Here is a 20,555-nt window from a genome sequence, read left to right on the forward strand (position 1 = left end):
CTTATAAGAAAAGCATCAGGAAGCCTACCTTTTTTTATACATAGTACATTGAATAATAAGACATTATAAGTTTACACAGTGAACTGTATAAGCACACTTGAAACAGCTACATAAGCACTAAATAGACAACAGCAGATTTATAATTCTCTCTTCTAAACTATTGAGATAGGAACAGTTATGATTTTCATGTTCCTGTGGAAATTCCTGTATTCCAGTTTGTGCCCATTGCCCCTTGCCCTATCACAGGACAACACTGAAGAGTCTGCCCATCTTTTCTTGACGCCCACTCTTTAGATATTGATAAGCATTCATAAGATCCCTGCTCAGTCTTCTCTTCTCTAGGCTGAATAGCCCCAGGTCCCTTAGCCTTTCCTCCTGGGAGAGATGCTCCAGTCCTTTAATCACCTTTGTAGCCCTCTGCTGGACTCTCTCCAGTAGTTCTTTGTCTGTCTTGAAATAAGGAGCCTAGACCTGGACATCCATCCATATGTGACCTCAGGAGAACAGAGTGGTAGGGGAGGAGAACTGCCCTTGACCCGCTGGTCCTACTCTTCTTAATGCACCCCAAGATACCGTTGCCTTCTTGGCCACAAGAGCACGTTGCTGGCTCGTGGTTAAGTTGTTGTCTGCCAGCATTCCCACCCAGGTCCTTCTTGGCAGAGCTGCTTTCCAGCAGGTCAATCCCTAACCTTTACTGGTACATGCGGCTTATTACTCCCCAGGTTCAGGACTCTACACTTGCCCTTGTTGAACACCATTAGGTTTGTGTCTACCCAACTCTCCAGCCTATCCAGGTCTCATTGAGCGCAGAGCAGCCCCTTGCTGTCAGCCACTGTCAAACTCACTGAGGCTACACTCATCCAAGTGTGGTGGTTTGAGGTTCAGGTACCTTTAGGAAGACCACAGAGTTCTCCAAAAAGACCAACAGAGAGTCCTAAGGGAAGGACCGGGCCATTGTAACATTGTTATTCTGTTCTGATTTCTGGTGTCACAATCTTTAAGGCAGTGCCTAGCTGATACTGCTGTCTCCTCTCCTCGGAGGAGCTCACATGCCTCTTTATCCTATGGGTTGTGTGGAGACGTGGCTCTGGCGGGCAAGGGGACTTTGGAGATGTGTCACAAGGCCTTGTAGGCCTGAGGAGGTGAGGGGTGCAGTTGTGGCCTGCTCTTGGGCCTGATGAGGCTGGTAGGGGTGAAAGATTCTGGAAGCTTTTGGCCTGGTAGTCTAATTTGTGTATGTATTCATTCTACCTGAATGCTTTCCATGTGTATATTTGTAAATAGAATTTCCACTTAAGCTTCCAATCTAATTGTGCAGCCTTTTTACTTCTGCTCCCCAAAAAGGAGTAGAGTATCTCTCTGTCCAGTCCCCTGGTCTGGAGTAGCTTGTGACTCTAATCCAGGACACCAGGTCATTGATGAATCCTGGCCAACACTGGACACTGTACTGACCCCTGGGGAGCCACTAGCTACAAGCTTCAACTAGACTCTGTACTGATGATCTCAGCTTTCTGAGCTCATGGATTCAGTCAGTTCTCAATCCACTTTGCTTTCCGCTCATCTAACCCACACTTACCTAGCTTACCTCAAGGGGGCAGCATTCAAAGCCTTCCTGAAGTTAAGGTAGCCAACTGTTCACTGTTCACCCCTCACCGATCCAGCTAGTCACACCAGAACTCTATTTTATTTCAGTAGCTCCTAACAATGTTCTTTTATATTTTTAAACTTTCTAAATCAGTTCTTGAAACAGAAATGTTTAGTCATAATACAAAAAGGGATACTTTTTGTGTTGCTTTTAATTCCACTGTTACAGAGATTATAGGTTATTAGGTCTCAAACTATATAACTGATTAAACTGGATACCATATCCTTTAGATTGCCAACATAGATCTGAGTAATCCCAATAAAATATTTAATTGTAAATTGTAAACTATTCATAATTAAATTTGCTGATTTACCAGATTATTTTTTTCTGCAGAGTTGATCTTACTCTAAAGCCCTGTTTTACCCTTTTAAAGAATGTCTGTTTATCTTTGGTTTTGTCCTTCCCTCATCTATTTCATTCAACTTCCTGAGACAAGGTTAAAGAACAAATAGAGAATACTTTGCAAAGCTAAATGGTGCAGGAAGTGACTTTTCTTTGTTTGGTTATGAAAAGATGCCTGATCATAGATACTAAATTCCACTCTGATTTCACTGAAATTCTCTGGAGTGAACTGCTTAACCTGTCCTTGAAATCGGAACAAATACAGGCATAGAAGTGAAACATCTGTGAAGGACTCTGACAAGAGCTGACACAGTCACTAAAAATGCTTAAAACCAAGCTATAATTCTACTTTAGTTTCAGGTTTAAAATATGCCTTTAAATTTTATTTGATTTAATATGAAAAATCATTAAAGCAATTCCATTTTTCTCTTATCTTTCAAGGTTTTAATTCCTGTAATTATGTGTCTTTAAGTATTGTACATGGATGTGGCAGAAATGGAAATTAGGGACCTATTTTAGCACTGCTTTGATCTGGAAGAACTGCATCTGTGTGCTTCAAAATCTGTGACAAATCTGTCTTGAACAAGAAGAAGATTAATCCTTTATCTTTGAATCAATACATATGCTAACAAATAAGCTCCAAATTTGTCAAAATGTAACTGTCCTTTGATTTGCCCATCTTTTTCAAAAGCTGTGGTCATGTCTCTTTAACATTCTGATTGCTTAGCAAGGGGTGTAAATGTGCTTTTGCTTTGTCTCTCAGCCTTACCTGTATTTGGCTGTAGTCCTTTGAATAAATGCCATTTGTGTTGGCAGAATAGAACTTTTTTCAATTTATCCCTTAATTTCCTGAATGCTTCATTTTGCATTCATTCCTAGTCTGCTTAGTTTGAATGTTGGAAATTCCTAAAGAGTGGTCACTTCAGAAATGCTGAAGCAGTGCCCTTCAGAAAGAACTTTCTCTTGCTGTGTTTGGTTTGTTGGGCTTTACCCTCATGTAATCGTGGTGGAATGTGGAAGAGACCTATGCCATCAGGAAGGAGGCTTGGAACTCTGCCACACAGATAATATTTCTGCATCTTTTTGTGGGGATGCAAAGATAAAGAGAGTAGATTTAGATTTGGAAGAAATTCTTTCCTGTGAGAGTGTTGAGACCCTGGAAAAGGTTGCCCAGAAAGGCTGTGGATGCCTCATCCTGGGAAGTGTTCAAGGTCAGGTTGGGTGGGGCCTTGAGCGACTTGGTCTAGTCGAAGACGTTCCTACCCATGGCAGGGCATGTTGGAACTAGATGATCTTTCCAGTCCCACCTAAGCCACTTTGTGTGCCACAGAGTAGTGGCAATGCTGGTTTATAAGAAATGGACTCCTGTGGTTGTGTTCCTTGAGTGACTGAGTGTTAGTTTTTTTGGCGATGTTTTGGTTTTTTTTGCAGACTCTGTGTTCAATTAGTCATAGAATTCAATTGAAAACAGACCTCTGTAAAAAACAGAGAAAATATTTTAAACTGCTTAGGATTTGTTAAGAGTGTTTTTCCTATGAGCTTAAACTGAGCAAGGCATTTCAAAGGCACTACTGAAATATATTGGTTCCTTGAATGATTCTTTTTTTCTGTGACTGCTCCTAGGTCTAAGCCTTAAGTACGTGCATACTCCCATTTGTCATTGTAACCTTTTTCCAGAATGTCCTTTAGATTTCTGCAAGTTTGAAAAATGTGTTGTGCATGCTGGTGGTTTAAAGATAAATAAGCATGGGTTCATTATTTTATTTATTTTTTTTTTAATAGTATAGACTTCCAAAAGAACAATCCAATACACAAATTAACCGAAGAGGAACTTCTGGCTTTTACTTCAGTAAGTAACTTATCTGAATTTCATACTAATTGTGTTTTCACTTAAGTACAAAGTATTAACCTGTCAATCACATTAATCATTCAACTGTTTATAAGCCAAACTTGTTTCAGTGCTCAGTTATTTCATTACCTCTTTTCTTATTTCAAGAAATTAAAGTTATGCTGAAGTTCAACCCAGTTTTTGAGCCATCTTCATGCAGGATAGGTTTGATACTTAAACATTTAATTTCACCTGAGAACACGCACAAAACTTTTTTTTTTCATATGTTTGGTTTCGTTTTTATTAACTATATTAGTTACAATGTAATACTAAACTGCATTTTTACAGCAAACTCTTCCTCTGGCACTTTGAACGGTATTTAAGTGGATTTGAAGAGGAATTTCAGCTTTATTCTGTCAGATTTATTCAATCTGTGTATCGGATATTCCTTGCCAGTTCAGTGGCTGATTTGCTGCAGAATAATCCTATAACTTCCAAAGAAGCCTTGAACATTCTAACTTAGTATTTTTACTCAAAGCACAGTTTGCTCCCTTCTTCAATTTTGTGTGTGTGTGTGGTTTTTCGAGAGTAGTCTATCTGGGAGAGGTTAAGAAAGAAAGGCCAGACGTTATTTTGCCATTTTTGCATACTCTCCATGATGCTAGACTTTGGTGCAGTAAAGACAGCTTGCTTTCCTGTGCAAGTCTTGTAATGTGAGACCTTTTTGCTATAGTAATGCCCCCTGGAAAGTAAATTCTTGTGGGCATTTTGCAGATAGGATCTCAGCAAAAATCTCTTGGATTTCAGGTAAGCTAGAATTTTATCACTGACATTGCAGTTATGTAGAAGTACTATTGACAGTAAGATTAACTGTGATAATGCTTGTTTTGTTTTGGTTTTGGTTTGGTTTGGTTTTTTTTTGTGGCAGTAAAATGAAGAAAAAGAGACAATTCTAACATTATTAATCAATATATTCGTTTTAAGGTAATGTTTGGTTAGACCCCTATAGTAATGCAGTACATAAGATCTGCATGAAGGAGCTGAGTGAATCACTGTAAAGCAATTCAGTTTATGTAGGTTTTCTATTTGTTGCTACAGTGATCATACTGCTTTCTCATTATGTACTCATAGTTTCTGAAATATTTTGTTCTAAGCAGCAGTTTTGTGGTCTTTTTAAAAAGCTGGGAATAGAGAGCAAGAAGAATTGAAATGAAGAAAAAAATGAAGCTGTCCAGTCTCAGTTCATACTGTGGTAATTAAGGTATACAATAAGGATATTAAGGAGAAAAAAATGCACAGAAAGAATAACCACATGCAAAGTAAGGAAATGTACACATAGAAAAAGCCATAGGAATGAAAAAAATCCTGGTGAACTGTGCACTGCAAATTTCTTTAAAATGGTGAGGCTACTGGAGTATAATTTTTTGCAAAGGTAATGATAATGTGAATATGTGCAGTTTGAAGATGTACATATAATTTCATTAAAACAAACCTTCTTGTCAAATTGAGAGGTTTCTGTGAAAACTCAGAATTTTGCTTATCATATTCTATTTCCTGTCAAGTTCACCGGACTTTTTTTGTATAGTTCCTGCTTCAGTCTTCCCACAACCCACTACTACATAGCTCTTGGATAGAAAAGCTTCCATGATATACCTGAATCGTGAAATAACTTATTCTTGAGGATGTTCTATCCTTTTAATAGTAAATTGGGTGATATTGTGATAACAGTATATCTTTAAGAAATTGTCTTTATTCCTGTAACAGTCTACTTTCCAGTGTGATGAAACTAAGAGGGGGGGTTTTACTTGTTTTAGCACTCAGTGTTTCAAACATTTAAACACATTTCAGGTTTTACAGCAGAGGAGAAAAAGTAAAAGTAGCACAAATACTAGGCAAGAACAATAATCAACTTTACTGTCTTCTTTTATCTGGCATTGCTTGAGTGATCCTATTACTTGCTGAGATGCAAGAGATCTGTTGGCTGAATTCTTCCCCATGATGAGGAAATTAATTGCATTTTTCTGCCATCTAGTGGCTAATTCCTCAAAAAGCAAAGAGCTGAGGAGCTTGATCCTGACGTATTTATTGCTGTGACTGTGGGGAGCTCGTGCTTTTGTTCATTTATTTATTTATTTTTCTAAACCTTTAAAGTCAGCTATAGCTTTCTTCAAGCTTGTAAGATCAGCAGCCACTTTCAGGACAGATCTCCAGAGAAACACAGGTGAAAGATAGGTGTAGGCTTCTTTATCACTTTGTGCTCTGAATAGCAAAAAAGAAGGATATATTGCAATAAGCAAACAGGAGTCTCTCTAGAAGTGCAGAATTCAGTGGTCAGTAGTGAGCTGAAGTAACTGGTAGCCTAAAAATGAGATAAAAGAATGAATTCCAATATACTGAAAATTAGAGGAAGTAGTGAATTCCACTATCAGAATAGGGTTTTTTATAAGCTTTTACTTAATGTTTCCAAGTTACCTGGATGTAGGGATGCAATTCAATCCCAGACAAACAAGAACAAGTGTGAGTTGTAACATTACCATCCTACATCTTGCCTAGAAAGTGTGAACAGGAGTTACTTTTCAGTAAAGGCATCTTTTGTGAAGTTTGCACATGAGCCTAAAATTATGGGTAGTCCCCTGCAGAATTTCTTTATAAAATCTTTGAGCAGTTCTGCATCCTAGCTCTGAGTCACTGAACTGACCAATTCCATCACTACTCCCTGGCAGTAGGGATGTTCTTGTGCAATTGTTAACACAGCCTTGGTCTGCTAGCTGAGTAAATAAGTGGCACTGCCAATGTTTTCACTTGTATTTACCAAGCTTTGGTACTACCTGGTGAAACAGATAAATGATTACTATATCAGTACTACTCTAGTAATTTCTTTAGCATCATTTAAACTGCTATGTGTGTGTGTGTGTGTGTGAGCAGGCATCTTCTCAGCCTACATGTGGATTCCTAAATCTGCAGGCTGGTTAGATGGTTGTCATGCATTCATCTGATATCTGCTGAAATTTGTTTCCTGAAGAAAGGAGAGCATTTCAAGATATCTTAAGAAACTTGAGAAATTGTAAGGCATTTTTAATAATCAGTGAATTGCTTTGAACGTGGCAAAACAAATGCAAATGACCTGCAATTTCTCTTGAGCAGAGAGAATTAAGTTCCAGGTAGTATGAAAGGGAAAGGATGATCAAAGTCAGCTCAAGTAAATGATGTGCCTGACTCATACTAGGTCTAGGTTGGCAAACAGGCATTCTAAACTCCCTTTTTTATCTAGAGAAGTTGAAAATTGCTGTATCTGTAAATTTTGCATATATTTAAGTCACTGTTAGTGATTGCTTGGTGACTGCAGTTAAATACAAAATGATTACTGCTTTTCATTTACTGAAGTCTCATGGGAATGTTGCCATCATCCCAAAAGTACTAACTTTAACTAAAAATTACTTTTAGTATTGCAAATTTTTGAAGCAAGATGTGAGGCTGTAACAGATACTGCATAATTGTGTATGCATTCTTGTTGGCTAGGATAGCTCCTCTTGGTAAAATAATTTGAACTTCAGGGTTCGAGGTCTTCTAGTCAAATCTGTTTATCTATCATCATTGTAATATTTCAACTTTGAGGCTGCTCATCTATAGCTGAAATTAGATACATTTGATTTTTTTTTTCCTGCTCATTGCTACTTTTACATGAGAGGTAGTATAGGTGACATGCACTTAAGAATAAACACAAAATGAAACATTTAATCTTAAGGGGAATTAATTATCTTTTTTTCTTCTGCATAACAGTTTAAGGAAACAGTTACAATGTTTGTAATTTTATTGTGGTAAGCACTTAAGTCCTAGGAAAGCCAAGATCTTATTTAGAAATCAAATATCACACAAGCCACTTCAGAGACAGTTATACATATGATTTTTGGCAGACTTTCTGATTCAGCTAACTGAATAAAGACATTTTGAGAGAGGAAAAGAGGCAGTAAACCAGCAGTGAAACTCAGTGCTTCTCTGCTAGAACTACTGCTTTCTTCCTTACAATATTTTTTTTCTCCAGAGCTTTCTGTATAGAACATAAGAAGTAGACAATGTAAGAAACCAAGGAACTACCTCAGTACATCTTTCATATTGAGGTTTACTAGCTTAGTGTCCTTCTACCTCCCCAGGTTAGTTTTGCAATGCCTGAGTATGCTTCCTCATCCATCTTTATTTTCAGTGGATTGTTTTTAATGTAAAATACAAATGTGAAGTATGCTGGATTTTTTGTTGGGGTAGTAGTTGTTCCCTAGAAGTTCACAAGTACCTCACTGATCTCTATATATTTTAGAAATAAATAAATAAATTCCTTTTTGTAAATGAGCAAAAATAAGGTCTTAAAATCACTTCTATTAAATAGTCACTGGTTTCATTTTTGGGATAGATAATGCAGTTAAGACAATAAACCAAAGATGTGCATGATATTTCAATGTATTTTTAAGAGTTTTTTAACAGTTACATTTAAAGCTTTATAAAATATGTTGCAAACATAAACTATAGGACAGGAAATTAAAAAGTAGTTCTGAAATGTAAAAGAGTTCCAGAAACTTATGAAGCTTCTGTGTAAAAACTGGTAAATCTTCCTTTATGTTTTAATATTGATTGTGTAGCTCTTGCAGAGAAATAGGGGAAGGTTTAAATACTGGATTGTTTTGCCTTTTTTCTTTCTTTTACAAAAAAGAAATTTGGTCTTAAAAACAAGTGATAAGATTTGATTCTGAAATACAAGTTTTTACAGCTTTGTAAAAAGCTTATACTGTGTTTCAGAATTTGCATACTGGGGAGGTAATTCAGTGTTTTATTAGCCTGATGTGACACTCCAGGATTAAAGAGCTGCAAACTGGTCCTTAACATTACCCCTCCATCTGGCTTTGCTTCATCCAGGAGGAACAGGCTTCGCAGTAAATCTGATGAGCAATTTAGCCCAGTGTGGGAGAATATTCATTTTTTCCCCCTTGTTAGAGTGTTAAGATTAAGGGACTTAGAGTAGTAGCAACAGTGTTAACCTATAGGGGACAGAGGAAAAGCAACCAGAAACCACAGAAGATAAGCCTCTTCCTTTGTTCTTCTCACATCTTAGCCCTGTATTTATATTCTTTGAAATCCATAAAAGATGAGAAGGGGAAGAGAAGGGACTGTGAAAACTTATTTGCATTGGTTTGATACATTCCTGTCACTTCTGTTATTTATAGAGAGTAATTGGTTTCTTTATTAGCAGTGAAAAGCAGGAAGATGGAAGCTCTGGCAGCTCTTCTATTGGCACTTTAAAAAGGTGGGGATATCTTTCCTGAAGGGGGGGAACTTTTATTTTGCTCAGAGTACAAAATTGAAAAATCATTCACCATCTTCCAACAAAAATACCTTGATCATTCTGAAATTGTTCCAATAATGACATGAAAGATACTCAGGTCTGATCAAGGACTTGCAGCATGTGGAGAAAGTCTGTCAAAATCAAAGAAATACTGTATATTCAAAAGCTGGACCAGATGGGCATGATCCAGTGTGGTGAGGTGGTGATTCCGTAGGAGACTGATTTTACTAAGGAATTTGAGAATGGTTGGACAGAAGTGTGTTGTTTTTTTTCAGAGGTGGCCATTTATTGAGTGTGAGAGAAACTGATGTTGCATGGTACCTTTGAAAATCACAGCAAAGAACTGTAGTGCACATTTTACTGAGTCAGTATGTGTGTATGTATGCGTTTATGAGTATGTGTTCTGCTTTTCACTGTAGGAAAGGGACTTTGGGAGGAGGCAGTGGAGGGTGGAAATGGGAATGCTTTATTTTTCTCATCTTTTGTATGGCATTTGTGATATTAATGTGGAATAAGGGAGCAATTAAATCATGGCATGTGATATTTTTCATGTTAAGCCTTCCTATCAAAATCTCTATAAAGTTAACATGCCAGTTGGGTTTCTAAAGAGAGGCTGTTTATATAGCTTAAATAAAAGAAGTACATTTTTCTCTGCTGACAAAATGGCTGCAGTTTTCTTTATGTTTTATATCCAGCAAGAGTATTGAAAAGCTCATTAAGAGTGCCATGTGTCTCTACTGCTGTAACTTTTGTGGCTTTATAAAAAGTCTCTTTCACTTCTTTCTCTAAGCTGTGTTGCCTCTCTGTTGGTTACAAGATTATAGCACTGCAAAGACTTTCTCCAGGAAAGCCCTGCTAGTACTAGTAAGACACTTTTTTCCAAGTAAATGAATTTAAAGCATTTTTTTTCCCCTGTGTTTTTTTCTTATAAGCACTTACATTCAAAAGTCTGAATCATTTTCCAAGGTCAGCATCTAAACACTTGCTGCTAATTTAATGCATGTATGCTTTCTGGCCTATCATACATTACTGGGAAATCAAATTGAGTGTGGTGGAGGAGTATCACATGTAAAGACTCAACCAGCTTTCTCAGAAGCTCATTCCTACAGTGTTTAGTACTTGTGTTTACGATGTATTGTGGACAGGACATTAATTTAGCGTTGTCGGTACGTTTTGCTGCTGTTGCACCACATGCGTTCAGATGTTTTAGGATAAAGGAATTGAGTGTTACATAGTACCTGTCTTGAAGGACAGGGGAGAAGCTTGCAATCCATTCTAAACTGATGTATATAAGTAGTAGTCTGATTTATTTTACAAAGTATCAGATTTCAACATAATTGACGCTTTTATCCCTTTTGACTTTGTTCTCCCCTGTGGTCTGTATTCTTCCCTGAGTCCATGGGATCCACAGCTCTCCTTGAATCATGTCTTACAAGAGATTATTCCTGCTTTATTGTGTGTCTTTCTGGGCAGGAAGACATTTGGGAAGAAATTTGGCCTTCTCATTCTAGAGTAGTCTGCACTTTTGCAAAATCTGTACAGAATTACTCAAGTGATGAATTTTGGTAATCTTACTTGAAACTGCAATAAGAGAGCATAAAAGCCTTGTTTAAATATTAGTAGATGATTTGCCTGTCTAAGTTTGAGTGGTTAAACAAGCAAATGTGACGATGGTTAGTAACATTTTTTTCCCACAGCAGTCTTATTTCTCCCCCTCCCTCCTCTTTATCTATCAGCAGCTCACTTATTTTTTTTCTAGCAACCTCTCTGACAGTCTGTTGACATGTTGCAGGCATCCCTTCCCTCTCTTGTGTCTTTCACCAGTTATGACTGTTATAGTTTACTTCAGCAAGGAAGATTTCATTGCTGTATGAGGATAAAATTAAACCCTGTATTTAACAAAATGCTGTCTTGAGGTATCTGAAGGAAATAAGACATTGTCACTACTCTGTGTAATGCTTAGTATTTCTTTTTGATAATATTCTGATGATCAGTTCAATTCACATGTCATCAGTACTAGCAGTCACCATTTTTTTTTTTAAAGGCATGTATATTCTACTGATCCACCTAGCTGGATGTATTAAACAGGAGGCAAATGCTCCTCATTTTTGTTCTTTTGCCATCTGTGAGGAAGAATTATTCTTAAATTTTAATTTATCTGCCCTAATGTCTTGCCTTCTGCTCTGCCTAGTTTTAGTATTTCCCCTTCATTTGTTTTTTTTTTTCCCCCTTACCATTTAAAATACTAATCTTGTTTGTTCCCTAGCATCTAAAAGAATAAAGACAGTTGAATTCTTGTTTTCTAGTCACCTTGCTGCTGTCTCTAAGCAACAGAGTTTAATTTTCTGGCATCATCTGTCTGTAGCTTGCCCCAGAAGATTCCTCATATCAGCACCACAAACAATCTTGCTGGTCTGTATTAAAGATGAAATATTGGTAAAAATAATAATTTGTTAAACTTCCTACACAGTTTAAGAGAGGTTTGATTAGAAGGGCACAGTCCTTGATTTCAGTCATGAAGCATGTGTTTTTCCTTCCCCACCAAGATGTCTGTAGCATTGAAATCTGATACTCTTTGATTCATTTGTCATCACTAAAATGTCTCTGTTTTGGGGTGGGTTTCTTTAAAATAAAAACAGGCATAGTCAGTAGTTATTCTTCTACTCTTAGAAGAAAATTTGGGAAAAGTATCGCAAAACCAGGAGTGAAAAGATTAAATATCTTCATTTTTGTGTGTGTGGTTTTGGTTTTTTTCTTTTTCTCCCCCCCCCCCTTTTATTTTTTTTTCTCTCTTTTTTTATCCTCCCCTCTTTTCTTTATTTCTCTTTTCTTCTTTTCTCTCCTCCTTCTTTTCTTCTCTCTTTTTTTTACCCCCTTTCTCCTTTAAGTCTACTTGAATGGATTTCTAACTGGAAAATTGTTTCCTCAAGTTCAGACTCTACACATCATGGGCTTTTGAAAGGAGATGTAAAGGGTAAAGCTTTGGCAATTTTTATCTATTTTAAGAATTTTCCCCAAAAAAGCAGTTACAGCTTAGACTCAGCAGAATACCCATTTACATGCTTAGCTGTTCTATTTCAGTAAAGCCCCATCTGTTCAGCAGTAATCTTGGATATGTTTTTGCACAGTGTATTGTTCTTGTTGGTTTCAGTATGTTGTGGTAAAAGCATGGTCCTATCTATGTTACAGAAAGACAGAAGTTAAGTAGCACTGATTCTGTTATTTCCACAATATTTCCTTTCCCGTGTTTTATTAAAAGAAGTAAGTTTAAATAGTAAAGTGAATTTTTCCAATAGAAACCAAGATGTTAATTTGTGAAATATTTATCTACATCTGCATTCACATTTCTTTTACTTGTATTGACAGAATGCTTGAAGTCTAGTACTAAACAGTACATTGTGAATAAAGGGGAGAAAAAAACCCATTTATTCTTGCCAGCAGACCTCATCACTCAGCCTTTTTTTTTCCTTCTACAAGTTTTTTTTTCTTCTACAGTTTTACTTGAATAACTTACATACTGATCAGTGAAGTGTTGTTTTTAATAATTATTTGTGGCATCAAATATGCAAGACATTTCCATAGTGTAATTTGCATCTAGCATTTGTGACCTTCTGAAAACTTATTTCCAGTTATGGAAATACATGGAAAGGAATGGTTCATATTTTGTTTATGAAGGTCATCTCACTGCATGAGGAAAAGGAAACAATGCTAGCTCATTTAGTGGACTGTTTAGGCAAATATATATCATAGTTTCTTGATGACTGTGAGAAAATTCAAACTTCTCTGTGCATAATTTATGTGCTTAGCATATATGATAATATATGGTATGGTACAAATACTTTTGATGTGTTTGGATTGGCTGCATTAATCATGGTAAGTAGAGCTGTTATAAAGACTATTCAACATAATGCAAACAGAATATTTAAAAGCATCGTGTTCTATATATTTCAATTTGGAAAAATGTTTTAAAAAGTTAAAGCTATCTATCTGTAAAGCTGAAATTTGAGGCCTCTTCTGAACTTAAATAAAAATCATGGCATTAGATACTAGTTTCTGGGTTTTTGACATTTGAGAAACTTTTTACTGTCTTGTCTGTACTAACCTTAAACATGTGTTGCATTAAATTGGAGCTTGGTCTTTTTTTTTCTTTACATACTTTGTCTTGTCAGCTAGATTATTCTTCAGTACGCTTATCAGAATATGTTGGCCAACACATTCTACAGTGACTTCTATCTATCTAGACAAAAGATGAGAGAGGAAATAACTTTTACAGATTTCTATAAATAGAATGTGTGAGAATTTTCTGCTCTGTAAAATGATGGCTTTTCAAAATGTTTACAACAGTCGGAGAGAAGCAGTACATGCATTTACATTCACCCAAATTAGCAGCATACCTGTTGGGTTTTTTTTGTCATTGGCTAAAACCAAGTATGGGGTTTTTGTCAGTGAAACCCTTTCAGTTTTAGAATAAAGGAAGAAAATATATTTAGAAATTTGTTTTTATTTTGTTTTGATCATCTTGCATGGTTTAAAGATGTTTAGTATCTTAGTAGTAAGATTAAGAAAGCGAGCCAGTCATCTAGTTGTTGGAATAAAGCCATATTTCTCATCCTGAGGCTTATTGTGTTAAGAACTGCAGTGTGTACATTTATTTGTCTTTATATTCCCTTATCTAATAGCAGCCAAATAGTTATGTATGTTGAGTATCCAACAGAACTGGGAAAATGGGAAGCTTAGAGGTGCACTACTGGAATGATTGCCTCTTTTGTCTAAGAAAAATGTCTTGCAGCTTCTTCAGGCTAGGTATGAGGAAGAAATTTTTTACAAAAAGGGTGGTGAAGCATTGGAGCAGGTTGGCCAGAGAGTTAGTAAAAGCCTTATGCCTGGAAATAGTCAAGGTCAGTTGAAGATGTCCCTGCTTACTGAAAGGGGGTTGGGCTAGATGACCTTTAATGGTCCCTTCCAACCCAAAGCATTCTGTGATCTATCATCCAATTTTCACGGTTATTTTAGATTGTGTTTGAATCTTAATCCATTACAGCTCATTCTTTTAACTTCTTTCAGTTCTAAGCCCATCCCAGACATTGCCTTTGGTCTCCACTGACCAATATATTCAGACTATAGCTTCTCTTTATGTAACTCTGTCAGATTGAGGAACGTTACTCACTTTTGCCCACCAAGACAGGATTTTCTTTCATGCTCCCTAGCAGTCTCTCACTCATTTTTTTTTATTATGAGTCACTTGTGCCTATGTCAGTTTCCCTTTTTATTTATTCATCCATGCCATATTTCCCTCAGCCCTCCTTTGTCAGCTCTCATCTGCTGTTTATCTGACTTGCTCTCCTGTTCACTAATTCCTTTTTAACTCGCATATTTCCAACTGATGTTACTCTTTTCTTCCTGACTTTTGGTTGCTTCTTAAGGAGTTAGTCTTCTTTCAGGACCATTGTGTATTATGAGGCTCTGAAAGGAAGGTGATTGGAGCTTTGTTTTGCTCCTGGAACTAAACTTTGTACACATAAGGTTAAAGATAGGCTGCTAGTGACCTCCAGCAGCTGGATCCTATTGTGTGCAATGGGAACAGGAGCTGTTTAAAGAGGAGTACTTCTACTGGTGAGGTTAGGAACTGGAAGAAAACAAATATTTTTAAATGGACATTGAGCCAGCACCAGAACAAGAGGACACAGTCTCAGGCTGCGCCAGGGGAAGTTCAGGCTGGAGGTCAGGAGGAAGTTTTACACAGAGAGAGTGATTGCCCATTGGAATGGACTGCCCAGGGAGGTGGTGGAATCGCCATCACTGGAGGTGTTCAGGAGGAGACTTGACAGGGTGCTTGGTTGCATGGTTTAGTTGATTAGGTGGTGTTGGATGATAGGTTGGACGCGATGATCTTGAAGGTCTCTTCCAACCTGGTCTGGTCTATTCTATTCTATTCTATTCTATTCTATTCTATTCTATTCTATTCTATTCTATTCTATTCTATTCTATTCTATTCTATTCTATTAATATGGTCTTTCCTGGGAAACTGCTGACACCATCCTAGAAATCTCTTAAAATATCATCTTCAGACTTTGACCCTAGCCGCTTAGCCTACCAAATAGTAATTTGGGCACACCTCTTGCATTCAACAGATTACACTAACTTGTGAACATCCTGTATTGCTATATGTAGACTACTGAATAGTAGAGACTGTTGTTGGCAGAATTCATGTGGTGGATGCTGGCATTCAAAATGGGAAAACCAGGTATGACACACTCCCTGTAGATTCCTGTTTGGCATTGTATGGATGTTTCTCTGCTGTGCCTCACTGTTATTCCCCAGACAGCTGCTTTTACAGTCTGATGGTTGTAAAGATGTTTTATAGAAATTCTATACTTTGTTCTAACTTGGCTTAATAGTAAAGTCAGTGGCAGCCTTACTATAAATCTTTGGTTTAGGTGTGTAATTCTTCCTGAATTTTTTTGGCTGTTCCTGCCACCAAAAAAAAAAAAAAGAAAAAGGAAAAAAAGTGATATCTGATTTTGACTAGTTAACATCATTATAGGATGAGTTCACAAATGACACTTTAACAATTGCATACAGTTTTTATATTACAAAAGTATTGTTGTTGTGCCATTGACTAATCTTAAATTTTTGAAATTGTGAAAACATTTAAATTGTTTCTGTCAAGAGGATAATTTTATGCCTTTTGCTGAGGATATGAAGGTGGTTTGCAAGGCTCCATTGTGTAGTATAATTTTCATGGTTATGCTCCAGGTCTGTCTGAGAACCAGTATTTTTGCCAGCCTACATTCTCTCCCTGCAGAAGATACTCAGTAAAAATATTTTAAGGATAGTTACTGTAAATGGATATTTGTCTTGAGGTTATCCTTACCAAAGTAGACATAAAAGTTCCTGTTAGAATAGGAATCTATGCTGCATCAGATAACAGCAGTATTCTTCTAGAAACAGGAAAAAAAAAAACCAACAACCTGGATTTTGCTGAGTAAGAAATGCTATTAAAAAAAAAATTAAAAAATAAATTGCTTAGAAAGGGTTGACCAACCTAAAGGAAGTATTGATAGGTCATGGTTCTTATCTGTCACCACAGGTAGCAGTACCAGATATGGGAAGATGAAAAGTTGTAACTGCCTCCCTGAGGAATAAATTTCTATCAGCAGAGGATAAGTTAACCTGTAGTACTGTTACAAAAATGGTCCTTGTGAGAGGAGAGGCAAGGCTGAAGGTGGCGTGGGGCAAGCAGAGCAGAGGATTTAAAAGCCTACTGTGGTAGTTTCCAAGGGAATACCTAACAGGATGTTTCTTCTTCCACATAGCTGGTCTGAATGGAACAAGTTAGAAAATATTCTCCATTGGCACTGACTTTCAGTCATTTGCTTTGTTGTCTTAGGCTAAACAGATTGCCAACCTTAGACAGGATGTAACATTGCATATAGTCTTGAAACTAGCTTAAAAATATTATATCTAGCCATTCTCAAACCAAACTGACTGTTTTATTAGTTGCCCGGAGAGCAGTCTCTTTGAGGTACTGCTCTGTTTTTCAGAGTACTATCAGTAGAACACGTGATGTGTTCAGATGGTGAAATTCCTGAGGCTGAACAGTGAAAATGAGGAATTCACCATTGTTTAATACCAAGGGAAATCCTTATCATTGGTACCAAAGAGTTAAAGTCTAGTCTTTAGAATCCAAAAACCTGCTTTATTGCTGTTGAGGTTGGGCCTTAGGCAATACATTCAGTACTGTGACATGGTGTGGAAGTCTATACTTGAAGTCTCTACTTGTGTACTATCAGGAATAAGTCCAAACCACAAACCTGGAAAAGATAATGCTACCACAGTCAAATCTGGCTAAAGTAGTTTTCAGCATGACACAGAACAAGTAATACGTTAGGTACAGCAGAGCAAGTGTCACTAGTATTGCTGGACTCCATTCTAAATGAGGATAGAGCTATATCTTTTGTGGTTTCCCTTTCATAAGTCATTGAAAGCAAATTCTTTCAAATAAAGCAGTATCTTCTTTCTTTGTCATGTTTCATCTTCTTCTCTGGTTTCTTCTAAAAAAGTGGAGAACCTCCAAAGAAACTTACTTCTCGGCTTAAATAGTATATCAAAATGAACAGAGAAAAAAACCAAACCAAAATAAAAATGTAAGATCCAGTCCAACTTCCCCCTCAACTTGATCAGGTTGCCCAGAGCCTTGAATATCTCCAGGGATGGGGCCGATACTACCTCCCTGAGTAACCCAAAATCCCATTTAAGCAACAGCATGAAAAGTTTTAACTCCTTTTTTAAGTCATACCAAAGCATGCAGTATGTGTATTGTTGCAGAGCATTACGTTCTTAGAAACTTGCTAAGTATCAACTCATTGCTGCCTGTTCATGTGAAAGACTTTTTTTTTTTTAATTGTGGACATCCAGAATAGATCTATTGCTTGGATGTGTAAGAACTGAACAAATAATCTGACCCTTGGATAATAACATTGCACTATTATTAGAAAGCAGAAAATCCTAAGGGGGAGAGAAGGAAGCATTAAAACATTTTCCTAGCAGAACCTGATTTTAATTGAAATTTCCAGTGTGTCTAAAATGATTTGTAATTTTTGTTCCTACCGTAAGTGTCTCTGAAGGTTATGTACCTACATGCATGCAAGTTAAATAACAGACTGCCTTATGCACAATCAAAAAATTGTTATAGCTCACTACAAGCATCTCCCCTAGTTCTTGTTGTATTTTTCTTCCATGCAAGCTAATGTGAACTTGGTTTTCTGTGTTTGTTACATTGAAATCCATACAAAGCTTTCTTTGAGTTGTCTTTCTCGACTGAAAATTCTTCACTAAGTGTAAATCTTTGTACTCTGTTCATGTAGCTTTTTTTATGAAACAGGAGGCTTCCCTTGCAAGGGAATGTTTGTTTGGTACTCATTTTTTTTGACCTTTCTTGCTGTGAAGTATATCATGTAGGGGGCACTGGGCCACCATTTCAGTTTTATCTGCAGAGCTACATTCATATCTACCTATGAAGACATCCATCTTGTGCTTGTGTTTCTTCTGAACAGAGGTCAGATTCCATTACACCTACGTCCACATGAGATGACTCCCTATAATTTCATTTTATTAATACAGACAATATTTGCCTGTTTCTGAGTCACAGGGTTATGGAGTGAGACAGGAGCTTTTCCAATAAAAAACACAGAAACATCCAACTTAAAAGAAAGCTCAGGAAATTCTTGATATGTATTCAGAAGACATAAAGACTGTAGCAGGAAAGGGAAGAAAAAGATATGGACTGAGCTTTGGGCATGAGCATTGCTCTAAGAAGTGCATAACCATTTTCATATAGACTACTGAAAAATGTACTTGGTGAAAGGGAGAGAAAGATGTTTTGATTTGCATTCTTTCTGCACGGGAGGAAGTGTAGAGGACAACAGAAGGAAGGAAAAAGAAAGATGCAGCCTTTTACAGAACAAGGTAGTTATATCCATTAGTAAAGACCTTTTGTATGTTTCTTTTTGTAAGTTTCACTTTTCACTGTCCTTAAAAAGTAAAATAAAATTAACTGCAGAAGAGAGAAGGGCTAGGGATGACTTCAGGTTTCAAATGAGTCAGTCACAGAGAACAGAAAGGGAAGCTGGATATTCTTCTAATTAATGACACAACAGCTAAGACCAGAGGTAAGGTAGCCTCATTTTACCTGAATTTTTACCTATGTTGTCTTTGCTAGACAAAACAAGATGAATAAACAAGCTGTGAAGTCTGAGGATATTTTCTGTTCAGAAGTCATCCTTTTTCTCCATCCAGACTTCTAGTCCTCAGTTGAGAATACTAAGTCTGAGTATTGACTGAACAAAAGGAAAGGATGCTGGAGAATATGCAGTAGTGTTACTTTATTACTGAGGAGCTCCATTGTCTTTTTTCAACCAAGAATGCTGTCTTTTAAGAGTAGCTAGAAAAGACAGATGAAGTCTCTTGCTACTTCTAATGAAGATAGTAACACAGCATCTATGAGCATATAATGAATCATAGATTTGAAGTTCTTGGCAGAGCTGAAATTTTGAAAGTAGCAGATGCCTTTATTTAAAAAAATCAATAAATTTACTTATGGTTCTGTTTTCAGCACTACTTTCCAATGTCTTCCAAGGAAAGAAACAATGTGCAGTCCTTTTAATGCAAATTATTCTTTGCTTTGTTTGGCTGGCTTTTACAGTGCCATCTACACAAATACGATTGCACTCTTACTGTGGAGGAAATTAAGAAGAGTTGTACACAATGGAGTGTTTTGTTCTTTTTGTGAAGAGACAGCTCCCTTTTAGTATTGAGACTGCTGATTCATCCTTAGGTCTGTTGCTAGCATACCAGCTAGTATAATACTGAAACTGATTATATCTGTGCAAACACTTAGATGTCTCTTGAGAAGGTACTTGCATTGACTTAAAAACTAAAACAGGGTGAGAGATACACCTTAGGGTTTTATTCACTTTGAAATGTGTACCATAGAGCAAGTACTGTACAGAAATCTGTACTATAAAGCAAGTCTGGTGTAGAGTGTATTTTTTCCATCACTTGTATGAAAGAGTCATTCCAGAGGTGTCTGCATCCCTGTGACAAACTTAAGGGAACTAAAGGACATATGAGACTGGAAGATACAATAAAATTGTTGAGAACCTGTCTAGAAGATTCACTGGCAATAAAAATAAATAAAACTGTGGGAAAAATTGTTAGAGTGAAATTATTCTAGCTTACTTGTATACACTAGTGGAATATTTTAAGTCTTGGAGAATAAACTTCTCATCTTCCCTTCTAATTTTTTGATTGATTAAGCCAGCTACTAAGTAACTCTTACATTTATTTAATGTACCTTCAGACATGATGAATTTCAGATATGATAAATTCCAGAGAGTCAGTCAATTGCAAACAAAGGTTAAATTAAATACTTAAGAACTTTCAATTGCTTTCAGACAAGTGCAACTTAATTGCTGCTATGTTAAGTCTAACATTCATTTTTCAGTCAGTCAAATATAGTCTAATTAACTGTTTAACTAAGAGATTTTTAACATCTTTGCATACACCTTGTTTTATAAAAAATGTGGACAAAGAGAAAATGTATGATGACTCTTCATAGCTGCCAATGGGGAAAAAAAGGAACTGTCTATTGTGTGTGTGTTTGTGCATACATATATTCCACTTTAAAAATCAGAATGAATATTTTATTTCAAATGCATTCAGTTAGCCAAGACTGTGAAATTGTATAGGTGAAAGAATCTCATTCAAACACACTGAAGTAAATAAAAATGTAAAAATAGAATATTTTAAAAAAAAAAAATCAGGTAGTTTAATCTTTTTTTTTAGCTGTCAAATTCAACAAAAGATGCTCTGTATTTGCAATGATGTTATGTTACAACTTGAGTACC

At 36.6% G+C, this 20,555-nt stretch overlaps 1 protein-coding gene across 1 annotated transcript in view; it reads left to right on the forward strand.

Moving 5' to 3' along the window:
- The window catches only part of TTC27 (tetratricopeptide repeat domain 27), a 131,351-nt gene that overhangs the window by 38,440 nt on the left and 72,356 nt on the right, over positions 1-20,555 (forward strand). Inside the window, exon 9 of the mRNA XM_068156572.1 lies at positions 3,770-3,836. Within this exon, the coding sequence (XP_068012673.1) occupies positions 3,770-3,836 (67 nt within the window). The remainder of the gene's footprint in view (positions 1-3,769; positions 3,837-20,555) is intronic.

Source organism: Melanerpes formicivorus, unplaced genomic scaffold (assembly GCF_026170545.1).
Source record: "Melanerpes formicivorus ecotype bairdi unplaced genomic scaffold, bMelFor1.0.p_v2 SCAF_2, whole genome shotgun sequence".
NCBI lineage: Eukaryota > Metazoa > Chordata > Aves > Piciformes > Picidae > Melanerpes > Melanerpes formicivorus.